Genomic DNA, 27,430 nt, shown 5'->3' on the forward strand with positions numbered 1-27,430 from the left:
GTGATCATGAACAAGGCAGAATTAATAGGCTAGACAGGATAGGCTTGGTTGACATGCTGAACTAGAGAAATGCCAAGGAGAGAAATAAGGGCTAGAAACAGACAAAGCTAAGTATCACTCTCAATGGATCTTGCTGTTCAATAAAAGACTTTGGCTGGCAGTCCTTATTTCATAGGCCTAGCCTTGGGGTTACAATTCCTGGGCGTGAAGGATTGGACTATGTTTTGGAGAATCTTGGTCCATGAGCCTATAATTGCAACCCCCTTCCCCTTCCTTTGCCCCCAACAATCCTTCTATATTTATACTTGAGGACAGTGCCACCTCTTCTAGGAGAAGTGAAGTCTTGTTTTGAGTTGGTAACTTTCTTGGAAACTTCCCTTAGGCCTTGCTTCTTTCTAGAAGTCTTAAAAGCTCAGTTTTGGACTGAGACCTTGCCATAAGTAGAGGATGATACTTCAGCCTCCTTCTCTGCCATGTCTAGAAAACAGAATTAGCAAGTCAGATCAAGGAGGTTGCAAGGCAACGTCAACCTTTTCTGTATCCTCTTGAACAGCTTTAGCATAGTAAAAGACCATCTGAGGCTGAGAGAAGTTAGTTTCTATAAAGAGTCCAAGAGCGCTTTGACTAAGGTATAGAGAACGCGGCTGGGAAGAGCTTTTGACTTTAAGCTCAGATTCAGGGTGAATTGATAATGAAAAAATTAAATATTAGGAAGAAAGATATCAAATTATACCTTAGGCATTTCTTTCTTTAAAAAGGCTTGTTCTAAAGGAATTAACTGCTTTACTGGATATGTTTGGGTTCAGCTGTTTTAATGAGATTGTTTTTTATAATAAAAGGGAAGAAAAGCTTGCTTAACTATTTTAAACATGCCTGTGACTTAAACTTTATTGCTTTGGTCCATGTGACTGTGGCAAGCCACTGCCAATAACCTCTTAAAAGTAGAATCTGGAAAAGTAAAAGTGTGAAGTTAAAACAAATGTTCAAAGGAATTAATTTCAGGAACAAAGGTAGGGGCCTGAAAGGCAGGGTGGGCAGGGGAAGGGAAGAAAGTTCAAAACTTTAAAAGAATTGTTGAATCCAATCCATTACTTCTGTATCTTTTACCTTGATAATATCTCTTACATCTCTTCCATAATATTCAGAATATGACCCTGAGGCCCAGTGAGATACTCACCTACCTAGCAAGGACAATTCAATTATGTTGCCTAGGTTCTCCTTACTTAGAGAAGAAAAGAGACCATGACAGTTTTGGAAAGATTTCAAATAATAAGAAATAAGAAAACAAATGAACTTCTTCTTAGTTCTCAGTTATCCAATTAACCCGTTATTCCCTATGCATTCCACCCAACTGAAGTCACAGTGGACTGGGATTCAGATGTGTGTTTGCTGCAAAATTTTTTCCTGGCGCTATCTCATAGTATCTGAGTTATAAATTATGCTCATTAAATAATTTCTTAGAAATTCAAACAAAATGAAAAAGAAAACAAAGTGCCTCCTACTTTTTTCTGTGAAAATAGAGACCTTCTGATCTCAGTCCAAGTTTGCCTGCTGTTTTGAAATGACTAAACTTGGAGGTTGTTTTCTTCCCTTCCTTCGAGTTCACATCCATTGAAGTTTACATTCAAAATGTCTTTTTGGTGATGGCTGTGTAGTGAACAAAGCTTATTAAATTTACTTCCCAGGGCCCTCTTACACTAGAATTAGGCTTGAATAACCCTGGAGATTGGTCGTCTTCAGAAGTACAGTCATTCATTAATTTCTTGCCAGGCAGAACAATTTGTTGAAATGGAGTGAGATTTTTCCATTGCCTCACCAAGAGAAGATTCCAGTCTTGGGGTCCTTTGCTCCTGGGTGGGGAAAAGAGAAAACAATATACCTTCTCCACCCTAGGCCTTTCACAGGGTTTCAATATGACTGATACCAAGCCCCGCAACACCACTCTACTCCACGAACAGTTTGCAAATTGCTAAACATTCCTGGATCATTGAACAAATAAACATTATTACATTTGTCAGGTTTGCATAATTAGATGTTGCTATTTACAATTTTTTAAAAAAAATAAATTTAACTAAAAAAGACCATGTTAATATACAGGTAGTCCTCAACTTACTAATGAGGTATGTCCTAAACATTTATGTCAATGGTTTGGAATTTGGACAACGTTGCTCCATAGAAACAGTGGTGTATATGTGGTGGTCAAGTTTCTCGGCCAGTCCACAAAGGTTGATTTAACTTACATAAAGCAGAGTTATATTAAAGCTCTGGCAAGGGTCCAAGGTACTGAGAGTAGAAGAAAAAGGGTATATGCTTCTCATTTTTTGGGGGGTGCAGTCTAAGGAAAACCCAAAGCAAAGGTTTTAAAGTGGTAGAATCTAAACTGACTTTTCTATCTCCATACTTTTTTCACCTGTTTCCCATCTCCCAGGGATCCATTGCTCTTGTGTTCTCTCAAGCCCTCCACTGTGACCATCCATTCTTTAAAACTGCAAACTTTCTTGTTTCTTCTCGTACCAATCAAAATGAAACTTCCATGTCCTCCTGGACATTTAGCTCAGTCACCTTCATTATAATATGACTGATTAATTGCCACTTACCCTTCAAAAGGTACATCTATGGTTGAAAGAGGAGGCTTGACAATCCCAAATGAACCCAAGTTGGTGAAATTTTAGTAACAAGATGAAGCGATAACCTTTAGGAAGGTTTGTAAAATGGTGGATATTTGTGGACATGACGAAGGAGCTATTAGGTAGAGAGCAGGGCCCTGCCTGAGAGGCAGCACCTTTAATCAGTTTGCCAAAGCTTTGCTCCCTTTCACAGCATCTTTCTTTCTTCCTTGTCTGATTCCACAGGGCTATCTAAGGATTTCAAGTTTTCCCCTAACATCTCCCATGATGATGGCAGTGAGTGAGAGGCATTCAGAGGTATTGTGGTTCTTTTGTAAGTTGTAACTATCTCACTAAAAGTCACTCTGAAACATTCTGGAATAGGTGGTGTTACTGGGTGACATCAACATGTGACATTTAATGAGATAAGTGAGATGTCCGAGAGCTCTTGGATTTAGGTCAAGCTTTCTGAAGTTTGTCAAGAGTGCTCTTCTTGAGGACTTTTGTGATTTGCACAGCCTACCAAGGACATTGTGGTCAATTAGCATGCCGACTAAAGCACAAGTGCTAGTGAGGCCAGGATCAGAGGTCAAACCTATTTTTGGCCCTATTGTCTTCTATCTTTCTATATACCCACCGTCCACAGAAGCTTGCCCTCTGTCAAGGGGGTTCAGATGAATGAGTGTAAATGGCCTAAGCCACACACGTCTGCAATGCTGGGAAAGCAGTACCAAGCACATAACCAATGATAGTGAGTCAGCCACAGTGTCTTATGCTATAAACTCCAACACATTTTTAGGAAAGGTTTCTTGTACAGTAATTTCAATGCCTGCACACCACCCTGCCAAAGTGAAAACCCTTCAAGAGCCTCCAAACCTTTTCCTCTGTGTGTGAGATAGAGAGACAGAGAGACAGAGAGACAGAGAGACAGACAGAGAGACAGACAGAGAGACAGAAGGAGATAGAGACTAAGACTGAATGTCTGTGTGTGTTTCCTTCCTCACAGGATAGAATGTTCCTGAAAATTGGATGAATGTATGTCCCAGCTACTTATCTGCTTGTATTATTCAATAGACAAGAACAGAGCCAGGCCCCAGGTGGCAGGGTGGCAGGGGAGCCACCTGCTCAGTACAGAAGACTTTCTGAAGCATAACTACTATGACTTGTAGAGGTTACCTGTGATAGTTGCAGGAATGAAGATGCACTGAGTTTCCTTAGTAGAGAAACAGTAATAGAGAGCTGATAAAGTCAACAGAAGCTAGTGGAAAAATAGGAAGTACGTGGATACCTTTGGTAGCTGTTGCTAGAACTGTGATTATTCTGGAACATGCTAAAAAAAAAGTGAACTGAAATGTGTGGAGATGCCCTAATGTTTACTTTAGAATCTTGTGATTTCCAAGGATATGTAGAGGGAGCAATGGGTCTTGGGGTCAAAGTCCTCATAAAAGAGAGAATAAGAAAGCAAGATAAAGAAGAGGAGAGAAACTGAGAGGAGCCCAAGAAAGCAATGGATTCCTCAGAGAGAAATATATGGGAAGAATTCTTGATAATTAGGTTGTTTTTGCTGCTTTAGAATCATATCATTCTAGTAGATGAAGAGGGATGGGGGAAATTGTCCTGCATTCAAGCCAGGCAGTCAAAGAATAGTCAGTATTAGTTTGGTTGACAACGCTAACTTTAGAAGGGATTGGACAGTGCCTCCAGAGGAAATGACATAAGCATTCCCTCAAATTTGGTCTTGCCAATAGATCCCAGGAACAGGGGGTCACTGCGATATTTCTGAGTTGTTTAGATAGATGTTAGTCTCTAAAGACTTGAGGTGGCTCACCATGTGGCCCAGGTGCTCAACAATGGTAGACAGGTGCATGCACCTGCCTGACAACTGGATAACAAGGCAAGCCTTGTTAACATTCAAATGTGTTATCAGTGCAGGAGGCAAGGGTCTCTCTCAGGCCAGGGCAGCCAGCCTCCCTCAGATGCAGCTCACTCTGCAAGAGGCTTTTGCATAACTCAGAAGAATTTGCAAGTTCATCAACACCATCACACTCTGCCAACAGAGTGTAGGCTGAGAAAGGCACCCATGCCAAAGGGAGCCCCAGCTTTAAAAATTTGGCAAGCTCCTATGCTCTGTTTTCCTGCTGGCCATTACCTTATGGCTTGTTTCTCACCAGCTGCCTTTCTGCTTTTCTACTTTGAAAAGTTGTGATCTCCACTGATTGCAGGCCATGGCCCACTTGCCTGCAGGGCAGGAGAGACACAAAAACAGTTAGTAAAGAGAGTGTGTCAGAGTAATGGAAGACTCCAGTAAAGTGTGAACACCACTTACCCATCTTTGCCCACTGGTGGAGGCACAGGAAGGGGCTTTGTGAAGCCTTTTTTTCCGACCAGCCAGAAAGTCTCTTCTGTGCCTTTGCCCTTATAGAAAATATGGAAAATATTAAACATCCTATAAACCTAAAGAAATCCTTCTGATCAGTAGGATACAAGCATTCCTACAAGCATTCCATAGGTTTGGCTCAGAAATTGCCTCTGCTTTCCCTTTGTCACCACTCCCTGGAGTCTTCCTTTCTCAGCACAGCTTCTTTGCCATATATACTTGAGGCTCAGGCAATCTCCAAAAGGTGCCATAGCAGCCAGATGAAAAGTGAACACCATTTCAAGCTGTCATCCAGATGTTTTGTCTACCTGTCGCCATGCCACTCCATTTTCAGGAATGTGTGGTTGTTTGGCTTCATAGCAAACAAACATCTGGATGCTCAGTTGAAGATTTTGTTTGTCGTTTTTACCCTAATCTTTTGGCATTAGGCAACACATTGTCTTTTGTATCTAGAGTACATACATTTAGAGTCTACCTCCCCCCAATACCTTGCCATCCAACAACTCTCAGAAAAACCAGAAAGGGAATAGAAATGGAAAGCAGGCCGTGCAACTGTGTTTTTAATGCCAGGGCACCCGGGCTGCTTTGAGAGTTCTACATTTCTGCATTGTTCTTTTCACCCTGCCAGGAAATTCTTACAGATCTAGAGAGACCCCAGGGAGGCCTCCATCTATAGCCCAGTTAGTTGGCTTTCAAGAACCATAGGTCTGAGATGATAAAGGGAGTGTAAACTCAAGTTGGTCATCCAGAGCCTTAATGATGACCTTGGAGGAGTCAAATTTTCTGCCTCTGCTCTGTCCTCCCTTTCTTCCAATAAACCCTCTTCTCAATGTGTTTCTCTCTCCTCCTTTCAATTCTCTTTTGTCTGTCCTCATTTTCTCCAATCCATAAGAAAAACAAAAACAAAAAACCGTGTTTACTAAGACTGAGGAAAATAATGGAATATGTTTCCAACTCATTAATCTGAAATATGGTCTTAGTTTCAGCAGATCTCATTTGGAACAGTTCTAAATTGTTTAACTTAGAAATTCCAATTAGGGTTGACCCTTCATTGTTATATATTTCATATTACATATATTCACCCCTTAACGACAATGACAACTATAATAACAACTAGCACATTTAATTGGAGAATGTTAAAGCATTTTGCAAATATTTTGTTCAAGACTCTGAACAAGCCCTCCACGAAGCAAATAGGAAGAGAATACCACAATAGACCAATCTCCAATGAATTGGCAACCAATTCATCTTAAACCTCAAATAATTGGACTGTTTGTGGTTACTCTGTTTTCAGAAGGGGCAAACAACTTGAAAATATACTCACACCACACATTCTTACAGTTATTCCACCCTCACAGTAACAGAGTTGGGAATACAGAGATGGCTCTGTCCTAAAGGAGTTCGCAGTGTAGTTAGACAAAAACCTATTCAGTCAATGACTTCAGCTCTAAACACAAGCCCAACTCTTCTGTCTCCTGAGTAATTTCTTTTCCGCACAGTGCTTAGTACAGTGTCTTGTATAAAACGGTTGCTCAGTAGATAATCAGAGTGTTCCATTAACTGGAACTCTCAACCCTTGAGCACTTGCAATACTCAAAGGTATCATTGGACCTCATCTTGGTAAAACATAGTCTTAAAGTTCAAACTTGAGGACTCCAACCCCCAGCCATATTTTACTGTTTGTCTTGAGATCTAGAGGCTCTCAGGACAGAGGCCCAAGGGAGCTTTGCAGAGGCCAGGATTGTCCAGATATTTGGATCAGTCCTGGGGACACACAGGGATGCCAAAACTAATGGTTGCAAAAGAGGATGGGAGTGTTAGAGACTTAGGCAAGCTTCCAAATCAAAGAGTATGCAGTGGAGTTCCAGGGACTCTCTAAGGTTTTAGAGACCATGCAGAAGAATCCTTAGAATACTAGCTCTCTGTTTACCCACCTTACTTCCAAAATTCTGTCGAAGAGAGAGGGTGCAAACAAGTATGTAACAACTAAAACCTAAATCAAACTCTATGACTCAATATCAATCTCTAAGCAGCCCTAGAAACCTCTCAAATAAAAGCATCTTACTTTGCCCTGACACTTTTAAGACAGTTTTAATCTCCTGTCTTATTAATCCTCACAAAACTTCTGGAAGGTAGATTTATTATTAACCTCATTCTGCAAATGGGAACACTGAGGTTCATGAAGATTAAGTGACATGTCAAGAAACAGGCATAGCTGGTACTTGAAGCCAACTTTAACAGACTCCAAGTTTTTTCTTACTGTGACTTTGCTATTTTTTGTTGAGGTATAATTGACATGCAACATTTTATTAATTTCAGGTGCACAACATAATGATTCAATATTTGTATATGTTTTGTGAAATGATCACCACAATAAGTCTAGTTAACACCTTAGATTCCAAATTTTTATTACTCTTGCCTCTACTCTATATAGCTTTTCCAGTATACTGCAGTCAATAGGCAGGTCTACAGGCCAAAATGCAATTTGGGGGAATTTTAAACCTTGTGATTAATGTGCTTCCTGATAATCACAGGTCAGAAAAGGACTTATGTGGAGAAATGGAAGCACAGAGAGGATGAAGTTACTCATCTGATGTCACACATTGAGTCACTAATGGACAAGAAATACAGACCAGATCTTCTAACCCTCAGGACTCTGTTATTACAACCTCATTATTTCTTAGCTAAATTGCTGGTGTGTGGGTGTGTGAGTGTGTGGGTGTGTGGGTGTGGGTGTGGGGGGGTGTGGTGCATGTGTGGATGCATGTGTGTGTGCATGTGCTAGTACGCATGCATGTTCATGTATATTTGTTAAGGGTTGAGGGCAGAGGTGGAAAAGGTTGGGGAAAAAAGTAGAAATTACAAGTAAAACAGGGATAATGCTTAAGGACCTGAGAATCAGATAATAGTTAGTCCCAGAATTCAGAACAAGGTCAGAAAGTGTCCACTGCTATCAAGGACAACATAATCTGGCTGAGAACAACTATTTGGGGAAGTCTTTTCAGAATGTAAATAAGAGGCTCTGGTAAATACAACAGATAAGCCAAGATATATACAAAGTCTCAGCAAGGATCTTCAAACTTGTCAGGAACACAGTAACTGAAACAGGACTCATGTAAGAAAAGAAGTGATAAGATGACCTATCACCAGGCCATTAGGAAAGTATTGAAAAAAAATAGAATTGGCCAGTTAAGCACTGATGATTTGTTCCCAGCAGAGTACAAGAGAGGTTTGGAGTGGGCAGTGGGACAGCACCCCAGAGAGGCTGAGTTTCACATCTTTAAATGAGTCCTCTATCAAGCTACCGCAACTTTCTCATTTTGGGTCTCTTTCTTTGTATCTGCCAGCCACCCAATTACTCAACTTTTCTATGTTCTCTTCTTTCCCCCAGTCCAATCCACATCTTTGATTTCACTAAGGGAAACAACTTTAAGTATCATTATTCCAATGAAAGAGATGGCAGTAAAAGTGTTGTTGTTACTAGGTCCAAGCCTTGAGCCCAAGAGAAGAGACTCTGATGGAGAAATTTCATCAGATGGAAAGAGAGGATATTTTTAGTTCTGAAATCACACCTGGCTGGCCATCAAACATGGTCCTTCTGACCCATGTACTAGAGCAATTATTGCTTTCCAGCAGCACAAAGTGGATGAGGGGTAGAAATGTTGAACACAATTTTTTTTCCTCTTTCATTTCTTTTATTCTCAATAGAGGACATAAAACTCCAGTCGTCCATTTTATTTTTAAAAAGTAAGAATTAAAAAGCTACTGACTAGGCCATATATCTGAACGAAACTGACATTGAAAAGTGAAATGGAGCCTAAAGGGCCTACATATTCTCAGGCAGTTTTCTGCCGTCCCCATGGAATAGGCTGAAAGATATCAAGCTAGGGTTGATGAATTTTGCATGGATAGTAAGGCTTTTCCTAGCCCCTATGATAATACTTTCTTTAAAATAATTTTTCTATAATTGCAGTTGGCGTATATTATATTAGGGTCAGGCATATAATACAGTGATTAGACATTTATATTTCTTACAAAGTAATCACCCTGATCTAGTATCTATCTCACACCATACATAGTTATTACAATATTACTGACTATATTTCTTTTGCTATACTTTACATCCCCATGGCTTTTTTGTAACTAACATTTTGTACTTCTAAATCCCTTCCCCTTTTTCACCCACCTCTCAACCTCCTTTCCATCTGGAGGCCATCAAAATGTTCTCTATATCTATGAATTTGTTTCTATTTTGTTTAATTTTTTTGTTCTTTAGATTCCACGTGTAAGTAAAATCATATGGCACTTGTCTTTCTCTGTCTGACATAAACTCCACTCAGCACAATACCTTCTAAGTCCATCCATGTTGCCGCAAATGGGAAAATTTTCACTCTTTTTTATGGCTCAGTAATATTCCATTGTATATATGTACCACTTATTCTTTATTCATTCTTCAATTGATGAACACTTGGGTTGTCTCCATATCTTAACTAAACAATGCTGCAATGAACATATGGGTGCACATGTTCCTTCAAGGCAGTGTTTCAGGTGTCTTTGGATACATACCCAGAAGTGGGATTACTGGATTCTTCTTTGTCTCTTGTTATAGCTTTTGTATTAAAGTCTATTTTGTCTGGTTTAAGTATTGCTATCTCAGCGTTTTTTGTTTGTTTCTTTCCATTTTCATGAAGTATCTTTTTCTGTCCCTTCACCTTCAATCTGTGTGTGTCTTTCAATCTGAAGTGAATCTCTTGCAGGCAGCATATGTAAGGGACTTTTTTCCTATCCATTCAGCTACAGATTCTTTAAATTGAAATATTTAAGCCATTTTTTAAGTAATTGTTGATAGATATGTAGTTAATACCATTTTTTATTCGTATTTTTTATTTTTTTCTTTTTCCTTCTTAAAAGAGTCCCTCCAGCATTTCCTGTAATACTGACTTGGTGATGATGAACTCCTTTAGCTTTTTCTTGTCTGGAAAGCTCTTTATCTGTCCTTTAATTCTAAATGATAGCTTTGATGGATAGAGAGAGTAATCTTGGTTGTAGGTCCTTGCTTTTCATCACATTGAATATTTCCTGCCAACCCCTACTGGCATGGAAAGTTTCTGTTGAGAAATTGGCAGATAGTCTTAAGGGAGTTCCCTGGTAGGTGACTAACTGCTTCCTCTTGCTGCTTTTAAGATACTTCTTTGTCTTTGGTATTTTAATTATGATATGTCTGGTGTGGGCCTCTTTAGGTTTATCTTATTTGGGACTCTGCTTCCTGGGCTCATATGTCTTTTTCCTTCACCAGGTTAGGAAAGTTTTCCATCATTATTTCTTGAAATATTGCTATCTCTCTTCTCCTTCTGGCATCCCTATGATGTGAATGTTGGTACGTTTGGTGTTATCCCAAAGGCCCTTCAAACTCTTCTTATTTTTTTGTATTCTTTTTTCTTGTTCTGATTGGGTGTCCTCCTCTACCCCATCTTCTAAATTGCTAATATGAGCCTCTGCTTCATCTAATCTACTGTTGATTCTTTCTAATGTACTCTTCATCTCAGATATTATATTCTTCATTATTGACTAGTTCTTTTGTATATTTTCCATCTCCATTTTTATGTTTTCTATCTCTTTGTTAAAGTTCTCACTGAGTTCATCTACTCTTCTCTTAAGTTCATTGAACATTCTTATAACAAGTGTTTTGAACTCTGCATCTGGTAGATTGCTTGTCTCCATTTTGTTGAGTTCTTTTTCTGGAGGCTTGTTCTCCTCTTTCATATGAGACATGTTTCTTTGTCTTCCCATTTTGGCTGCATCCTGTATTTGTTTTATTTATTAAGCAGGGCTGCTATGTCTCCTGGACGTAAGAAAGTGGCCTTATATAGTAGGTGTCCTGTGGATCCCAGTGGCGTGATCTCCCTGGTCACCAGAGCTAGGTGCTCTAGGTGTGTGCCTTGTGTGGGTTGTGTGCCTTCCTATTGTAGTTGAGCCCTGGTTGCTCTTTTCACATCAATGGGAGGGATTGACCCTAAGATTGATTAGTTGTGAGGATTGGCCATGACTACAGTGGAGGAGCTGTTGTGCAGGGCCAACCCTATGGAGTAGGATTAACTTTAGTTGCATTCTGGTGCCTTCCCTGTCTGCCTTTTTGGTCTGTCATCCTTGGATGTGGCCCTGGTGATGCTATGTCTCAGACTGAACTGGCCACTGGGCATGCAGGCCTGGGCCTCCTGGAAGGGGCCCCACCATAGGCCAAGATCAGTCACAGCCTGTGCCCTGCCCAGGATCACCTGGCATGAGCCACCAAACAATCCACAGTTGACCACCACTCACACTGGGCTTGGAGATGCCTGGAAGAGGTTAAGCTGCAAACCAAGGACAACTGATGCTAGTTCCTGGCTTGGGGCTTCTCAGCAAGAGGTACGGGGCATGCTGAGGCCAAATGCTGCTTGTTTAGATTTTGTAAACTTTTGAGAGATTTTTAGGAAAGTTTGCAGCATGAGCCAAGACAGGTCGTTTGTATGGAAAAGCCACTGGAAGTGGCTTGAGTGGGCCTGCAAGTTGAGTGGTGTGGGGCCTCAGGGAATAATCTGGGCAGGGCAACCAATGTTAGCTACATTAATGGAGACCCAGATATGGCAGCCACCTGCATCTGCACACTGGGAAGAGGGAAGGCTCAACAAAGGAATCATAACTTCTACCAGCACTTCTGTCTGGGAAACAGTTGCCCTCCAGTCCTCACTACAAAGCCAAACAACTCAGTTCCTCCCTGTTTTTCCCCGGCATCTTTCAAGCTGCTGCCCCAGTGCTCAAGCTCAGAGCGAGTGAATTCATCAGTCTGTGTATGAGCCCTTTAAGAAGAATGTCTGCAGCTCCTTCAGCCCTCTGTCTTACTCAGCCACAATCTCCACTGGTTTTCACAGCCAGAAGTTGTGGGGAATTCTCTTCCCAGCACTAGAACCTTGTGCTTGGGAACTTGGTGTAAGGCCGGGACCCTTCACTCCTCTGGGGGAATCTTCATAGCTGATATTTCCTCCCGATTATCAACTACCACCTGCAGATATGGGACCAGTCTGTTCCGTGTCTCATCCCCTCCTACCAGTTTTGAAGTGGTCTCTTCTCTGTGTCCCCAGTTGTAGGACTTCTGTTCAGCCAGAACTCTGGCAACTCCCAGTGATGGTTGTTCTGTAGTTGAGTTGTAATTTTGATGTGTTCGTGAGAGCAGGCAAGCACAGCGTTTACCTATTCTGCCAATTTGACCGGAAGCCCTGAATCAGAATTTTTGAAGTGTGCTGGTGACATAGTCTTATTGGGGATATATCGCATACCCTTAAATGATGAGGAATCACCTGTCCCCCTGTCCCTACTATGTAATGTCCAATACTTGACTTTTGGTGAGAAGGTGGGGGGACAGTGACACAAAGTATCTCTGCTTCTCTCCCTTTCTTTAGGACTTGCTTCCTATTATCTTCCTTCTTCTCATTGACTCTTCCTTTCCCCTGGAGCCCCCTCTCTTCTTCTGTCTCAGTATCTTCCTCTGAATTTCTCTTCCTCAGGAGGACACTGCCACCCCAATAACCAAGACTTGACATGGCTTTAGGAGAAGACTCTCCCTCCAACTTGCTGTATAGCACATTCAAAAATTCCCTGGTATGGGGGAAACTTGAAGCTGCAAAGGGCCCTTTTGATGTAGTCTAGCTTTTGTATTTGAAACACCCAAAGATGCGATTGCTTCTGACTGGAATTTGGGGGCAATAAAAACAATGAGGGTAGGGGCATACTTTTCCTTTTCAGCTTCAAAAGTAACACCTCTTCAACGATTCAGTTTTTAAATGAGGACAACTGTGCCCAGCAATACAGAGAGGAAAGTGCTTTAAGAAACCAAGCTGTCTTTGTCCTCCTCTGCTGAGAAATGACAGAATATATATTGGGATCACAAAAGCCTTGGGTGATTTGATTCGCTTCCCAAGTAATATCACCACCCCCATCATCTCATTGAGTTATCTATAGATGTGGGAAAGGAACCTCTGTTCCCTCATAAGTGACTCATCCCATTGGATGGAAGATATTAAGGATCTATTGGAAGGGACAAACTAGGACTAGCTAGACAAAGAACTGATCGGCTAGAATCAGACCTTCTAACCTTTAATTTCTGAAATCCATTTATATGTAAATTGCTACCATTTGAGGGAAAGCATGCCAATGACAGAAACAAACTATGCTTTACTCAGTGAGCAGGTTTTGCTTTGCCCAAGAAAATCACTGAAGAAATAATTTTCATGAATATGGTACCATGGAAAGAGTAATGAATGGGAAGTCAAGTTTCCTGAGTTTTGGCCTGATTCTGCCATCAGTTGACTGTGTGACTCTGATCAAACTACCGCACTTCTCTGGGCCTTGGTTTTTCATCTGAAAATGAAGGCATTAGATTATCAGGTATCTAGTCTGTTATAATAGGGAGAGCCAGAGGCCCAGGAGTCATCCAGAGGAAGATGAAAAAATTCAGTGGAAATGGCAAGAAAGAAAAAAGAGAGAAAGAGAAGAAGAAAAGAAAAAAAGGAAAAGAAAGGAAAGAAAAAGAAAAGGAAAATTATTCTAATTTTGAATCCCAGATCAAGTGATAGTCCTAACAGAGAGAAAGGTGATATAAAGTGTTGGTCTTTCATAGGAACTGACTTTACTCATCTTGGTCCTCATAGAAAGACATAAACAGGGGGTCAATGGTGAAGATAAAAAGTCAGAAAGGGCAAATAGAAAATCTGAACTCATCAATATTGTAGCTTATTGAACAATGTCTAGCATTGCCAAAAAGTAAACAAAATGGAAATTAGAAAATGTAAATAATAGTGCAGCTCATTGGAAAGCCAAATTCTGGGCAATTATTTAAGAGAGAAAGATACAACTCATAGTCTGAAAAATGCAGATTTAACAATCCTCTTCTGTAGCCATATTTTAAAGAGGAAAAAAAAAACATGCAAAAAGGAACAATCTTTTGGGAACAACAAAATGGGGCTGAAAATCCTGCCCAAATTATAGTTCTGAGTCTCAGACGCCCATGTAAACTCTTTCAGCAGACCATGACCTCTCCAGAAGCAGGTGTATCCAAGTGGGTTGACTCACAAAACAAAAGAACATTATACCTTGAGCTCTGTCCTTCCTCGAAGCTCCACTTCATAGCCCTCACTCAGAGCTTGAAGAATTGTCACAGTACTGTGACTTACATGGATGCGATAAGCTGTAAAAGAGAGGCATGATTTTGAATCTTTTCAGGTAAAATCAATGAGAAAATATTAATGTAAAAAGCCCCCACTTCTAAATGAACTAGACCCTAAACAAAGTCTCTGAGAAAGAGCTTTAGTTAGAGTTTCACAGAAAAATGAGGGGGAATGATGGCCTTCCTTACCAGGCCCAAATAAGGCATTAGCTGTAGCACCTATCAGCTCCTAGACACTATCTCGGATGAAAGACCATGCAAAGGAAAGGTGTTAATTTAACTCAAGGGTTGAGGTGGAAAAACCAACAACCACTATTGCTGAAACACAGCCTCCTCTGAGGGAAGTGAGGCTTCAAGCAGACTCTCTCACAGGCTGCTTCCAGGGATGAACTCCCAAGGTTTACATATCCTACTTAAGAGACAAAAGAGTGTCTTCCATATACATCCATACAACTATCTTTCAATATTGCTATACTTAAAATAAAACACCAACGAGAAATGGCCCAAGACCTCTGTCAACATTTTATGGTGACTGTATATTTATAGCTGTGTTTTGGGTGGGTACATCTAGCTGTGTACACACATGAATGTGTTATTTTCCAACTAATGATCTCAATCTAGGATAAGAGTTTTACATAAGGGACACCAACTAAAAATTTTGTTGGAAATTAAGTGTAATTCTTTGGTGAAGAACAATCACTTATTAACTGAGGCAGGATTCTTGACTGTCATCCTATAAAGTCAGACCTTATTCAAGTTGAATCTTAAATAAAAATCCAAGACTTATTCTCGCATATACTTGAGAAGCTAATTCTTTTAAAAGCTGAGTACAATCTAAGTCAGAAGACATGACTGAAAAGAACCCAAAGAAATTTATGCTAAGTTTACTTACAATGACTTTTATTTTTTGACAGCTCAGTGCTGTTGTTGGTGTCTTTCTCATTAACTCATGGTCACCCAGAACATCTGCTCAAAAGGGTTGTCCCATACCTAAAGTCATACGATCATCTGGTGTGTTCCAAGTCAGCCCTGTGTGTGCCATTTCACTAGCATCTGGTTGTCAGGAAGCTTTTTGGTAGGGTAATCCTACTGGTGGGGAACACACAACTCAAGAGAGATATTTCATTTCAACCACCACCTAGTTGTGTGGCAAGGAGGATCACTCCAGGGATGGGTCACTAGTCACTTCCATTCTAGACTCAGTGGATTCAACGGGGCACAAAGGAGGTATTGATAAAATCGATTTTTTTAATAGACCTGTGACATGTCTCAGTCTCATATCCAACATGAAGTTGAAGGCTACCTCTTTACAGACATTCAATATGATGCAGAGCATAATGCCATATTTCAGTTCCAGTCATTAGCTTCCAGAAAAGCACACTAACCAGCTCCTTTACTACAAAGACAACATGTGTATCCCTCCCAATGCTTTCCTTACATTGTCAATGCTTAATAAACACCTGTTGCCTATGATTCACTCTATTTTCTTCTTAACTGATCACTGGATGAGGTGCTGCCTAAACCTGAAAATTCCATTTCTATTTTCAGTTCTATATTTTTAGTGTGAAATGTGTGGAGTTTCTTTGGTGCAGACCAGAATATTGCCTTAGTCTTCTACAAGTTACATCAATCTAGGGTACTGTGTCAAACCTGTATTGAGGTTCCATGACCATTTTTACCTCACCTTGAGTTGTACTTCAAGAGCAAAGTCATATGCTTGTAGCAGTTCCCGAATGACTATGTCCATGGTCTCGGCTATGTCTATAGAGTTCTGACTTTCCCAGATGTCAGAAAATTTATTCTGACAACAGCTTCTAAGTTCCATGCTGCCTCCTTAATCATGGCTGTATAGTCTAGACTGACTGAGACTGGACTCATTGTGCAAGCCTGTTTCTGCACATGAGTGATGAGGAGTGGAGTCAGACAGGGTACCATCCACTGTAATATAAGCCACCATATCATCAGGGACTAGTTTGCTTATATTGTTAAAATTTGGGAAGAGTTTGTCTTGCTTCGTAACTACCAGAGCCAGGGCTGCTAAGAGCTTAGTGTTTGTATTTAATAATAAAACCATGAAAACTGTATATACTATCTATTGTTGTTCTCTATGCCTTTACTATACTGGCATAAACAAATCACTTTGGTCAACCATGATATAGGTAAAGGTACACTGTGATTCTGGCATTGCCTTAGCAGTGGCAGTATACAACCAAGAAAGAGTTGTTGGCAACAGAAAAATGTCATAATGGTTTGTACCATTTTCTTCTCAAAGCGGGAAAGAAATGGTATCATTGATACCATGGATGTTTTGATCAAAGCTAAGAGTTTTATATACAAGTTGTAATTAATTATTTCAGAATGCCAAGCTCTTTAGGTTGAGAGATTGTTTCTAGCTAAATTTGAGGGGGCTATTTGGTGAAGCCAGAACTCCTAGGGTCCTAACTAGCTCAAAAAGAGTACTAGAGCAGCAAATGGCAGCCAGTTAGGAGGCAGCTGCCTCTGGGTATGTCACCACAAACTAGTTGAAAAACTAAAAATGTCAGTTCCTTACCTATTTCTTTTTTCAACATGACTCCCCCAAAACCACCAGGATGGACAATTTTTACTTTACCCAAAGGATTTTTTAAAGTTGTTTTGCTTAAATACTGGCTGTTTCAATGTCACTTAGCTACAGCTTTATTTCTAGAACAAGAAAGGTACATGTTCAATCCAACATCACCCCCTACTGGTTTGCCACTAGAGACCAGGAAAACTATGAGTTAAATCTCAATTTTCTCAAATTATCTTTTATTTTTTTTTAAAACATTGAAACATCAAGTACCCTGCTCTCTTTCCCCTCTCTTCAGGAAGAATCACTTTCCAAACAGTAGTAGGTTACCACCCCTTCCATCCCACTATAGGTACTCACGTAACCCTGTTGATTCCATCCGAGAAGCTGTGTTCACAGTGTCTCCGAACAAGCAGTATCTGGGCATGGTAAGGCCCACCACTCCAGCAACAACCGGCCCTATAGAGTATCAGGCAGTTAGGATTATAGTCAACAAGTAGGCATCCAGTGCTAATAGAGGAACACTGCCAAGGGAAGGAATGTAATTGCATAAAGGAATAAAGTTGCCACCAAATAGCTCTGGGAATCATGAGGAAGACTTATGAGTAATGAACTCTTTGCCCTACAAGAAAGCAAGTGTATAACAATGCCAACATGACTACTCTTCTGATTTATAACTGTGTTCTAAGCAGCAGTTATACCCAAGATGCTTATATCTGTCAACAGGGACAAATAAGCATCAAACCCAAACCAGAAGAGCCTGCACAGAGATTCAGGATCCAAACATGTTTTTTGCAAGGAAAAAAATGTGACATTTTCCTGTGACTTAGTGTTGGAAGGAGGAATGTCAAAGTATTATCTGTCTCTCGAACTGTGTCTATCAAGAGAATTATTGCTATGACAGTTGGAAAATCTGAAGAAGTAGAGTTGACTTTCAATCATTTGTGTTAAGGGCATGGAAGAGCAATATAGATAGATAGATAGATAGATAGATAGATAGATAGATAGATAGATAGATAGATACATAGATACATAGATACATAGATACATAGATACATAGATAATAGATACATAGATACATAGATACATAGATACATAGATACATAGATAGATAATCCAAGAATACTTCTTAATTGTTCTTAATTGCCTTTAGAATGTTTTTTGTGCTTACAATTTAATATAGCCATGTTAGGTGTTCATAGAGTGGACCTTACTTCAAAAAATCTTCAGCAGCCATACTGAAAACTCAGTTCAGGAATAGTTAGGAAGTTCTCCACCTTCACCTTTCTGGTCTCTACTGTGTTTCTATGTTAAAATTGTTTAGCTTTGTCTTTTGCTGTTTTCAGAGTTAGAGAAAGTAATTAGTGTTTTTGCTTTTAAAAGTTCTTTCTGAACTTTAATTTTCAAGAATAAAAATAAGAACTACAGAACTTATGTTTCTCATTTTAATTCCTTCCTTACCCATTCAGAAGCATTCATTGAGCACTAAACTAGGCACCAAGGGGAATAAAAAGGAAATGTAACACAAGGTCTCAGTTCTCCAAGAGTTTATAGTCTAATTGAAGAAAAGAGACTATCAAACAGAAAGCAATTAACCAACAATCCAAAACAATGTATGATTGAGGCAAAATACATGCTACAGGTAGAAGTGCTGTAATAGTTTAGAAAAGGGGGACGGTGCTTATTAGGATCTAATTCAGTTAAGAAAGATCCAATGGAGAAGGTAGAATTTGATTTGGATCTGGATGGGTGGGTAGAATTTGAATAGTAGAAAAGGGACATGAACCAAAGGTTTGTGGTTGGGATTGAGCATGGAATTTGGGGAAGTTCATAGAGAAAGCAGTCTGCATAGTTCAGGCAGCTGGGGAGAAATTGTAGACAAGGTTGGATACTGGGTTGTACAAGCTGGAGGACCTCGAACCACGAGATAATTTTGAGCAGGGAATTATATGATGAAAATGATTTTACTTTTCTTTTTTTTTTTTTTTTCAGGTCAGTATATAGAATGAATTGAAAAGGTAAATGGTATAACCAGAGAAACATGTTATGTGGCAGTTGCAGTAATCCAATTACAGTGTTGTGAGTACTAGAAAGGACATGAGGATGGTGGAGGGGAAACGTTTATCAAAAAGAGAGACATTAGGAAAAGAGAACCAACAGACTTGTTGGCTGTCTGATTGACAGCCATGAGGAAACAGCCACGGGCTTATGAACTTATGCTGGTTTGTGGGAAAGGATGACTTGAAATTTTAGATATGTTGAATTCGAAGTAATGGTGAATCATCCTAGAAGAGATGGGCTGAGGGGGGTTAGTGAAACTAAAGTACCAATGAGAGATGAGAGCTTTTCTTTAAAAGGAAAATACCGAACACCTACTATGTGATAAGCATTCAGGATACAAACATGAGTAAGATATGGTTCCAGTCATCAAGGAGCTTATTATAATCTGATGGAAGGACAGACAAACAAATGTAGATTATGCGGATGACTATGAGAAAAATGAATAGAAAGAAGTAAGAGTGGAGGGAAAAAAATGCTATTGCTGTGATCCAGGAAAGAGATGCTGGTGGCTTAGCTTTGAGTAGTCAAGAAGAGACAGGACAGATTCAAGAAATGTTTAAAAGGTAAAATGTTCAAGAATTAGTAATTGGTTGAATGGTGAAGGTCAGGGTGAAGGTTGAGTCAAGGAGAATGACTTCCAAGACTAACTATAATAACCAGGTAAATGGTGATACCATTAACTGAAACAGAGAATAAATATGGAAAGAAGAGAAAGTTCACATGGGAAGAAAATAATTCTGTTTTGGATGTGTCAAACCTGAGGTCTCTGTGGAACATTCTGGTGGAAATGTCAGCAGCAAGTTTGATACACAAGGCTGAAGCTTACGGAAGAAGACATATGCTGAAGTTCTGGACTTGGAAGTCATCAACATACAAATGGTAGTTAAACCAGAGACAGACATAAATAAAATTACCCAGAAGAATATGTAAGAAGAGCAAAACAGTGGATAAAAGACAGAACCCTGGGCAATATGAATATCTAAGGGACAGATAGAGATAGAAGAGAATATCAGACAATGATAGAAAATGAAAGCCATGTTGCAGTGGGTTGAGAAACAAATTAGAGATCAAGGAGATCACAACTCAGAGCTTTGCAGAAAATGTGGGAGCAGCCACAGTTCGAGAGCAGGAATAGCTAGAAGAGCCAGTAAATGAAATGGAGAAGCAGCATTTGGCGAGTGAGAAAACGCCAATTGAGGGAAGTTTTGGGGAGGATTGTCAAGAATATCAAATGTTGCAGAGAGATAAGGGCAGACTAGGATTGGGAAAAGTGGTGAAGACTGAAGCCAGATTGCAAAGGGGCTAAAGAAGGAATGGATACCGAAGAAATGGCACAGTGATTGTCAATCACTCATTTAAGATATTTGGTAGGAAAGGAATGAAATGGATGAGGAGAAAGGAGCCTAGAAGAGCAAATCAATGATAAAGAAGACGTGAATGGAGAGAGAAGAAGGGCCAGTAGGTGAGATATCTGTGATATCAAGTGTAGTATCTGTCAAGAAACCTGTGAATGTATGAAGGTAGATGAGAATAATACAATGAAGGGGAGAACATGAAGATATTCAAGCAAATGAGAGGAGTGTGGGAGATAAATACTTCAGGGGTTGAGATTTTAACCAATTAAATGAATTATCCTAAATACAACATATGCATGCTGATCTTGTATCATAGTCAAACAAGTAAATATTAGCTCTAACAAGAAAGGTAGACTGAAAGGATTTGGTACCTTGAAAGAGGACTGCTGCCAACTGAGAACAGAGCAAATCTGAGTAGGCTTAAAGAAATTATGCAGCACTAGACACCTGTATAACCCAGCTGCCAGTAATTAGAGAAGAGCTACCCGTTCTCCTCTTTTCTAGTCTTCCTTTGAGGTGCATGGGAAGGTCATCTCTTGCTTTTGCAGGTTGTTACCTGAATGCAGGCCTATTCGAATCCGGACTGGCACCTCTGGCATGTGCCGCATCTTGAAGGTACCCACAGAGCTCAGGATATCTAGGGACATATTTGCAATCTCAGCTGCATGCCTACTGCCGTTCCTCTTTGGGAGCCCCGAGGCCACCATGTAAGCATCTCCAATGGTCTCTACCTGAGAATTGGGGGAAATAGAATCAGTGAGCAAATAACTTCTTTGTGTGTGTTGTGTGTGTGCGCATGTGTATTTCACAGAGTTTAAGGGGTATGTTGGAAGCCAGGTATTCTTCTTGTAAAGCGAGAGAGATCAATTGTCAGTGGTTCACAGGCCTGGCTGCACATTAGAATCACTTAAGGAACTTTATAAAAAAAAAATACTGATGTCTAGGTCCCACATCCATAGATTTTGAAATAAGTGCAGCTACTTTACAGGCTCCTAGCTGGCCCCAAAGAGCTATCAGGCTCCAAGTAATTCCTAGGGGAAGGAAAAAGGGAGTTTTCTGGGACTATCTGTGGATGTCCATGGAGGAGCACCCTAGGAAATGGTGCACCTGACACTCCACCATAAAGCATTTCTCTAGGTGATCTTAGGTGAATAAGGTAGGGCAGCCTTAAGGTAAGTATAAGAAAAGGGAAAGGAAGGAAGTGGAAGTGTTTGTTCCTCCTACTTTGCCTTGCTAATATGATAAAGTTAGTTTTGCAATCCCATTGGTAAAAGAACTGAGTCTTTTACCACCAGCTACCCCCTCCCCTCCTAGTGGCTACCTCTGAAAGGGCAGAAGTACTAGCCTTCAAGTGCTTTGCAGAGCTGGATACCTGAAAATAAAGGCAAATCTGTGCTCCTCATCTTCCCCACAAAAATGTGCTCACTCTTTAAGGTGATTAGTAGATTAGAGCTTTTCAAGTAATTCCAAAAGATGAGTAAGCTGAAAGGACTCCCATGAAATCCGCCAGTCAGACTCTGTTAGTACCAGTTTAGATCCAGTTAAAATCCATGTTCTCCTAGAGAACTGCACTCACAAGTGCAATGGTTAAGAGCATGAAACTCTGAAGTCATGTTGCCTTTGTTAGAATCCCAGATGCACCATTTATAAACTGTGTGGGCTTGAGCAAGTCACTTAACCTCTCTGTGCTTCAGTATCTTTATCTATACAATAGGGATAATGACAATACTTATAGTTTTTTAAAACTAAAAACAATACACGTCAAAGCACTTAAAATGCACCTAGTGGATGATAAGTTCAAGTTATCAACATCATCATCACCATTGTTGTCATTGTCATCATCATTATGATCACCATCATCATCACCAAACAAACCACGGGACTTTGGCTATGACTCAACTCCAGAGAAAGTTTAGTAATCAGCAATAGGCCCCTCATCATGATTCCCTATCTAGCCAATAATAATAATCCTTTGAACTTACAGGGCTTTGTATCTCAGCATGCTTCCATTCTGGGCCTCCCTTACCTGGTACACTTTCATAAAAGGATCCTTACCCATAAATAAGCATGCCTGCCTACACAGAGAAAGGCAACAAGTACCACGTAAATGCTATATGGAAGGGAGAAACTCACTGGCTGGCCATTATCAGAGACCAGTGGTTGACCCTTCACCTTTTAGTCAATCACTCAGGAGTCCCCAGAGATATGGATGAAAAGATTAAAAGGAAAGGGAGCATGGGCACTGCCTGCCCTTAGTGTGAGACTGCTGTAGAACTGTGGGTTGCATAAGCCAGCATAAAGACAGAGAAAGGAAGAGGTGATATGGAAAGGGGTCTAGTTGAGATGAAGTGGTGGCAGGAGAATTGAAACTGAAAACAAAGCATCAACTTCATGATTCTGTAGTAGTCTTCTCAGTTCCATGTCAGATTATAAGTGCCAGGGGAATTGATTCCAATTATACAGTTAAAGAAAATGAAAACAAAACAGGTTTGATGACTCACTGCTGGTTCAATTTTTATTTCCTTTGCACTGTGTTTGTTTTTCACAAACAAGACTAAAAAATTAAATTTTATCTTTTGATTCATATAACCCTGCTCTGTCCTGGAAACAGCCCACTAACTCCCTACTGTAGCCATGAAGTACCATAATATCTTATGGTCTCATCCCTAAGACCCCAGAAATTATCTGAACAGTGTCAGCTAGATTGATTAAACCAGTGGCTGTGTTACTGTCCATGCTGAATCACCTTTGATTTTAGTTTCAACTGAATTTGCTTTCAGTGGTTTGTTTTTTCTCTTTAGTCTGGTTGAGTTCAAGAAGTTGAAACAGGTAGACTGATTCCATGGATTTTTCCTCCTCTGTGGTCTCCATGTATGCTTCTTGATTAGTTTGCAACTCTTGCTGATTGATAGGTATAATGTGTATTTCTGAGCCCTATTTATGTGGCTTGGCCTAGCTCTGAGGCTCTCTACCTGACCCAAAAGGGCCCTGTCTAATCTGATATAAATACACTGCCCTGCATGGGATTTGAGAGTTGGAACATTTTAGACTACTGTGAAGGATCCAATGAATGAAGCTACTCATTCTCCAACTCTACCTTTGTTCCTAAGACAGAGGAGCAGTCTAAAGTTTGGGATGCGTGGGGCATCTTCTTCCATCAATAAGAAAAGTTCCTTGTTGCAGACAACATAATGTCCCTGCACAGCTATGAAAATTTTAGCAATTTTCTGCCTAGGGACAAGATAACACATAAAATCAAGGGTAAAGAGGCATGGCACCAAAATGAGTGAATGTAGTCATCTGTTCTCTACTCATCTTATATAACCTTTGATAGGAAGAGTGGAAATTGACAGGCTGGAGGGGTGGGGGGAGGTAGGAGAAGGAGATGGCAACCTCACAGTTAACCACTTCTCCAGATCTTAGACCAATAGATTTGCTCTTGGTTACCCTGTAGCAATTCCAAACTGCCTCAGGTCTAATAGCTCTTTGACATGTGTAATGCTAGAATTCCTTCCTATATAAAAATCATACCTAAAGGAGGAAAAGAAATTTTAACGACACATATTAGATCTACACAAATTTACCAAGATGAATTCTATAGCAGTTACCAACAACGGGCACTTCTGTATCCCCTTCAGTGCCTAACATGGTACTGCCTACTCTATGGGTAGTCAGCCGCTAAAGTGCAATAACACTTTCAGACCAAACTACTTCTTAGTCCCATTTCTAGAAAATAGCTCAAAAGAAATTTGACCAGCAATCTCTTACTAGATTGAGATTTGTTTTATAAAGAAATTATATGTATTCTATCTGGCATTCATTTCCAATGGAATACCAATGAACATTTTAAAATTTACTATTTAAACTTTAATTACTAAGTAACAACATTCAATAAAATTGTACCCTTCAATCTTGAAGCATACATAGATAAGCCTCATATAAAAAATTTTCTCTGGAATACACTTCTCTGCTAAGTAACTTACCTTGTAGACATCGTGACTGCCAATGATGGCATCAAACAGTGTGTACAGGTCATTGAGAAGATCTACCACCTCAATGGGCTCACTCATAGCTGAGATGGTGGTGAAGCCAACAATGTCACTGAAGTACAAGGTGACCAAGTCAAAACCCTCAGGTTCAACTGTGCAGCCCTTTTTGAGGGATTCAGCAACTGATCTGAAAAGCAGATACCGCTATTCCTCAGAGTACACAAGCCTCTCTTCATGCCACACACATCTACTAAAATACAATTTCTCCAAAAATTACTTCCAAGTAATTTGAAATTCCAAGTAATTCCATCACCTGGATGGAAAAATTAATTATTTCATTTATTTTACAAATATATATTGAGTGCTTATAATGTGCCAGGCACTGTGCTAGATGCTGGAATACAACACTGAACAGACAGCCCTGGTTTGTGCCTTTGTAAAGTTTTTTCAACTTTCTATCCTTCCTCAGCATCCTCCACCCCATGCTCCCAGTGAATATTCCCAGATGATTGCCTTTATAAGAGACTAATTTCTCCAATTATATCCTAGAAGGTTGTTACAACAGAATACAGTGCCTTGGAAAATTTGGAAATTGTAGTAACAGATAATGCTTTCAACTAAAGGAGGAAAACTCCAGAAAACAACCCTGCTACTTTTCCTCTAGGAGCTCAAAAAGTGCCTCCTTTAAATTGGTCAACTTCCAGGAAAAGTCATGAAATGACACATAGAAAAACCAAGGCACCAAAAACTTAAATGACCAGCATGACCCACACGTAGTAGAAAATTAGGAAGTATGCTCTGCTCCCTTGATTTCCAATTCTTTGATTTGAAGATGTGACTCAAAACTACTGGGAGTAGAGAGAGTGCAGGATGGGGGAGCAGTTCGTTGATGGGTAAATTTTTTTCTATTTTTAATAGAACACACTGTGACAAGGATTCACACTCCACAGGTGTTCTCACATACGGTGGTAGCATCTGTGTTAGAAGCTTTTCGGTTTTCTGTTTTTCAATTTCCAGCTCTTCAGTCCGCTCCTGGATCAAATCTTCCAAGTTGCTAGAATATTGTTCCAACATCCGAAGCATAGAATCAATGATATTGGTCTTCTTCCCTTTATTGAAGGTTTTAAACTGGAAATAAACAGAAAGAAGAGCCAGGGAATTCTTACTCCCCAAATTCAGAGATGATGGAACAAGACTCTTTATCACAAATCTCTTTCTCTAAAATGCCAGGACAGGAGAGGTGAACCCAGGTAAAAATGGCAGAAGTCACCACCCACCTTCATTATCACCCTGGCCCAAAGGGCAGAGAGTGCTGTTTTACCCTTCTAGGTCATCAATCTACTAAATCATCCTTATCTTCTAATGCTACTATATTGCCAGTTCTTCGTTAGTGGAAAGTTCCTTGATCTCTTAAATCCGACCCAAGATCTACATGATAAGATCTACCCCTATTTATTACCTTGAGGTCTAGGAATAATAATGTCCCATAACACCTGCCCTTCTTGTCAGTTGGAATAATTTAGAAACTCCGTTGGTCTTGCCCATTCTCTGCCCTTATCCCTTAGAAGTGATTGCATGCCACAGATTTTTGATATACCCTCCCGGGACCCTACAGAGATGGAGAGTTTGGCACAGCATTGGAATCATGAGGGGATAGGCTGTGTTCACAACAAAAAGACTGGTGGTAGTTTCACTGAGCAGACATCTAAGAATCCATCCCAGGGAACACTCCTGGGCCACACACACTCCACTTAGCACTCGATGCCACAAGCCCAAAATTAGTTTTCTTCTGAACCTGGTCCACATCTACACATCCACAAGATCCTGCAGGTAATCTCAGTAGCCAGATCAGATGTCTTGGGCTCCCATTATTGCCTAATCCAAGGAGCCTCACTCTTCTCTTCTCATTTAAGTTTTATTAGCTACAGGGAGTTGGGAGGCTACCCTTATCTTTCATACAGTCTAAACTTCTACTGAAGCATTTTAGTGACAGTAGCCCCAGAAAGGTCTTTTTTTAAGGTCTCGTGATGTGCACTCTTTCTATCATCCCCTTCTATACTGCCTTCTGAAATAACTTTTCTAGCATCAATATAAGGGCAAATGCTTCTCCTACTTCATGGTAAGTTTTTAGAAATTTGACCTTCATGGTCCTTTGACTTTTCCATACTATTGAACACCTGTTTGAGTGTCCTTAAGAAACCCAGCCAGGCTAATGGAGCATTGTTAGCTGGGGACATGGATGACTTCATATGCAGGGCCCTTCAGGCTCTCAGTCTAACTCTTTCTCTTTTCCACCTCAGATACCTGTCATTCACAAAGCATCTCAGTGCTGTACAACAGCAAAGCTCAAAAGCCTCTTCATCAGAGCTAAAACAGCACACACAGAGAGCACCATCAGCTCTCTGCAGTCCCACCATCAGCTTCAGTATTCTGTAGATTCAACAAAGCCCTACTCTCTCTATGCTTTCATTTCCCCCTTTGAGTCCTCAATTCTAAGAAAAGAATCACCCTCTTGAGAAATTCAGTATCTTATTTCTTTCCTCAGTGGTTAAGAGATTTACAATTATTTATTTATTGTTTGTTTGTTTGTTTGTTTATGCCTACAGCACCCAGTCTTTCTAGGTGCTCTCCCATCCAAGTACTAACCAGGCCCGACCCTGCTTAGCTTCTGAGATCAGATGGAATCAGGCATATTCAGGATGGCATGGCTGTAGTATTTATTTGTTTATTTATTTTTGGTGACATTGGTTAACGATATCCAATAAGTTTCAGCTGTACACTTTAACAGTAAGGCATATGTGTATTCACACTGGGTGTTTACCTCCTATAGTTAGATTTCTTTCTGTTGTCACATATTTGACCCCTTTTACCCCGTCTATCTCTCTGCTCCCGCATCCCCCCTACACTCTGATAACCACTTGTCTATTGTCCACATCCATGAGTCTCTGTTTGTTTGTATTGTTCATTTGTTGCTTTTAGGTTTATATCACACATATAAATGATATCATGTGATTTTCAACTTTTCTGTCTGACTTATTTCGCTTCACATGATTATCTTGAGGTCCATACATGTTGTTGCAAATGGCAGTATTTCATCTCTTCTTATGGCTGAGTAATATTCCATTGTATATATGTGCCACAGCTTCTTTATCCAATCATCTATTGTAAGACACTTCAGTTGCTTCCATGTCCTGGCACCGTGAATAATGTTGCTATGAACATCAGTATGCAAATAGCTTTTCGGTTATCAGTTTTCAAGGCTTTGGAGGTAAATACCCAATAGAGGGATTGCTGG

The 27,430-nt window shown here is 40.1% G+C and overlaps 1 protein-coding gene and 1 pseudogene across 1 annotated transcript in view; both read right to left on the bottom strand.

The window, feature by feature from the left end:
* Positions 1-1,756: 1,756 nt before the first annotated feature.
* GUCY2F (guanylate cyclase 2F, retinal) overlaps positions 1,757-27,430 on the bottom strand; it is a 92,998-nt gene continuing 67,324 nt past the window's right edge. The window contains exons 14-21 of the mRNA XM_011374319.2: positions 25,100-25,263; positions 24,130-24,322; positions 20,703-20,877; positions 17,091-17,189; positions 14,109-14,203; positions 4,933-5,021; positions 4,756-4,844; positions 1,757-1,850 (exon numbers count right to left, since the gene is read on the bottom strand). Coding sequence (XP_011372621.1) covers positions 4,757-4,844; positions 4,933-5,021; positions 14,109-14,203; positions 17,091-17,189; positions 20,703-20,877; positions 24,130-24,322; positions 25,100-25,263 — 903 coding nt within the window. The 3' untranslated portion in view covers positions 1,757-1,850; position 4,756. The remainder of the gene's footprint in view (positions 1,851-4,755; positions 4,845-4,932; positions 5,022-14,108; positions 14,204-17,090; positions 17,190-20,702; positions 20,878-24,129; positions 24,323-25,099; positions 25,264-27,430) is intronic.
* Positions 26,733-26,851, bottom strand: LOC111729054 (annotated as a pseudogene).

This window comes from Pteropus vampyrus, unplaced genomic scaffold (genome assembly GCF_000151845.1).
Source record: "Pteropus vampyrus isolate Shadow unplaced genomic scaffold, Pvam_2.0 Scaffold244, whole genome shotgun sequence".
Lineage (NCBI taxonomy): Eukaryota > Metazoa > Chordata > Mammalia > Chiroptera > Pteropodidae > Pteropus > Pteropus vampyrus.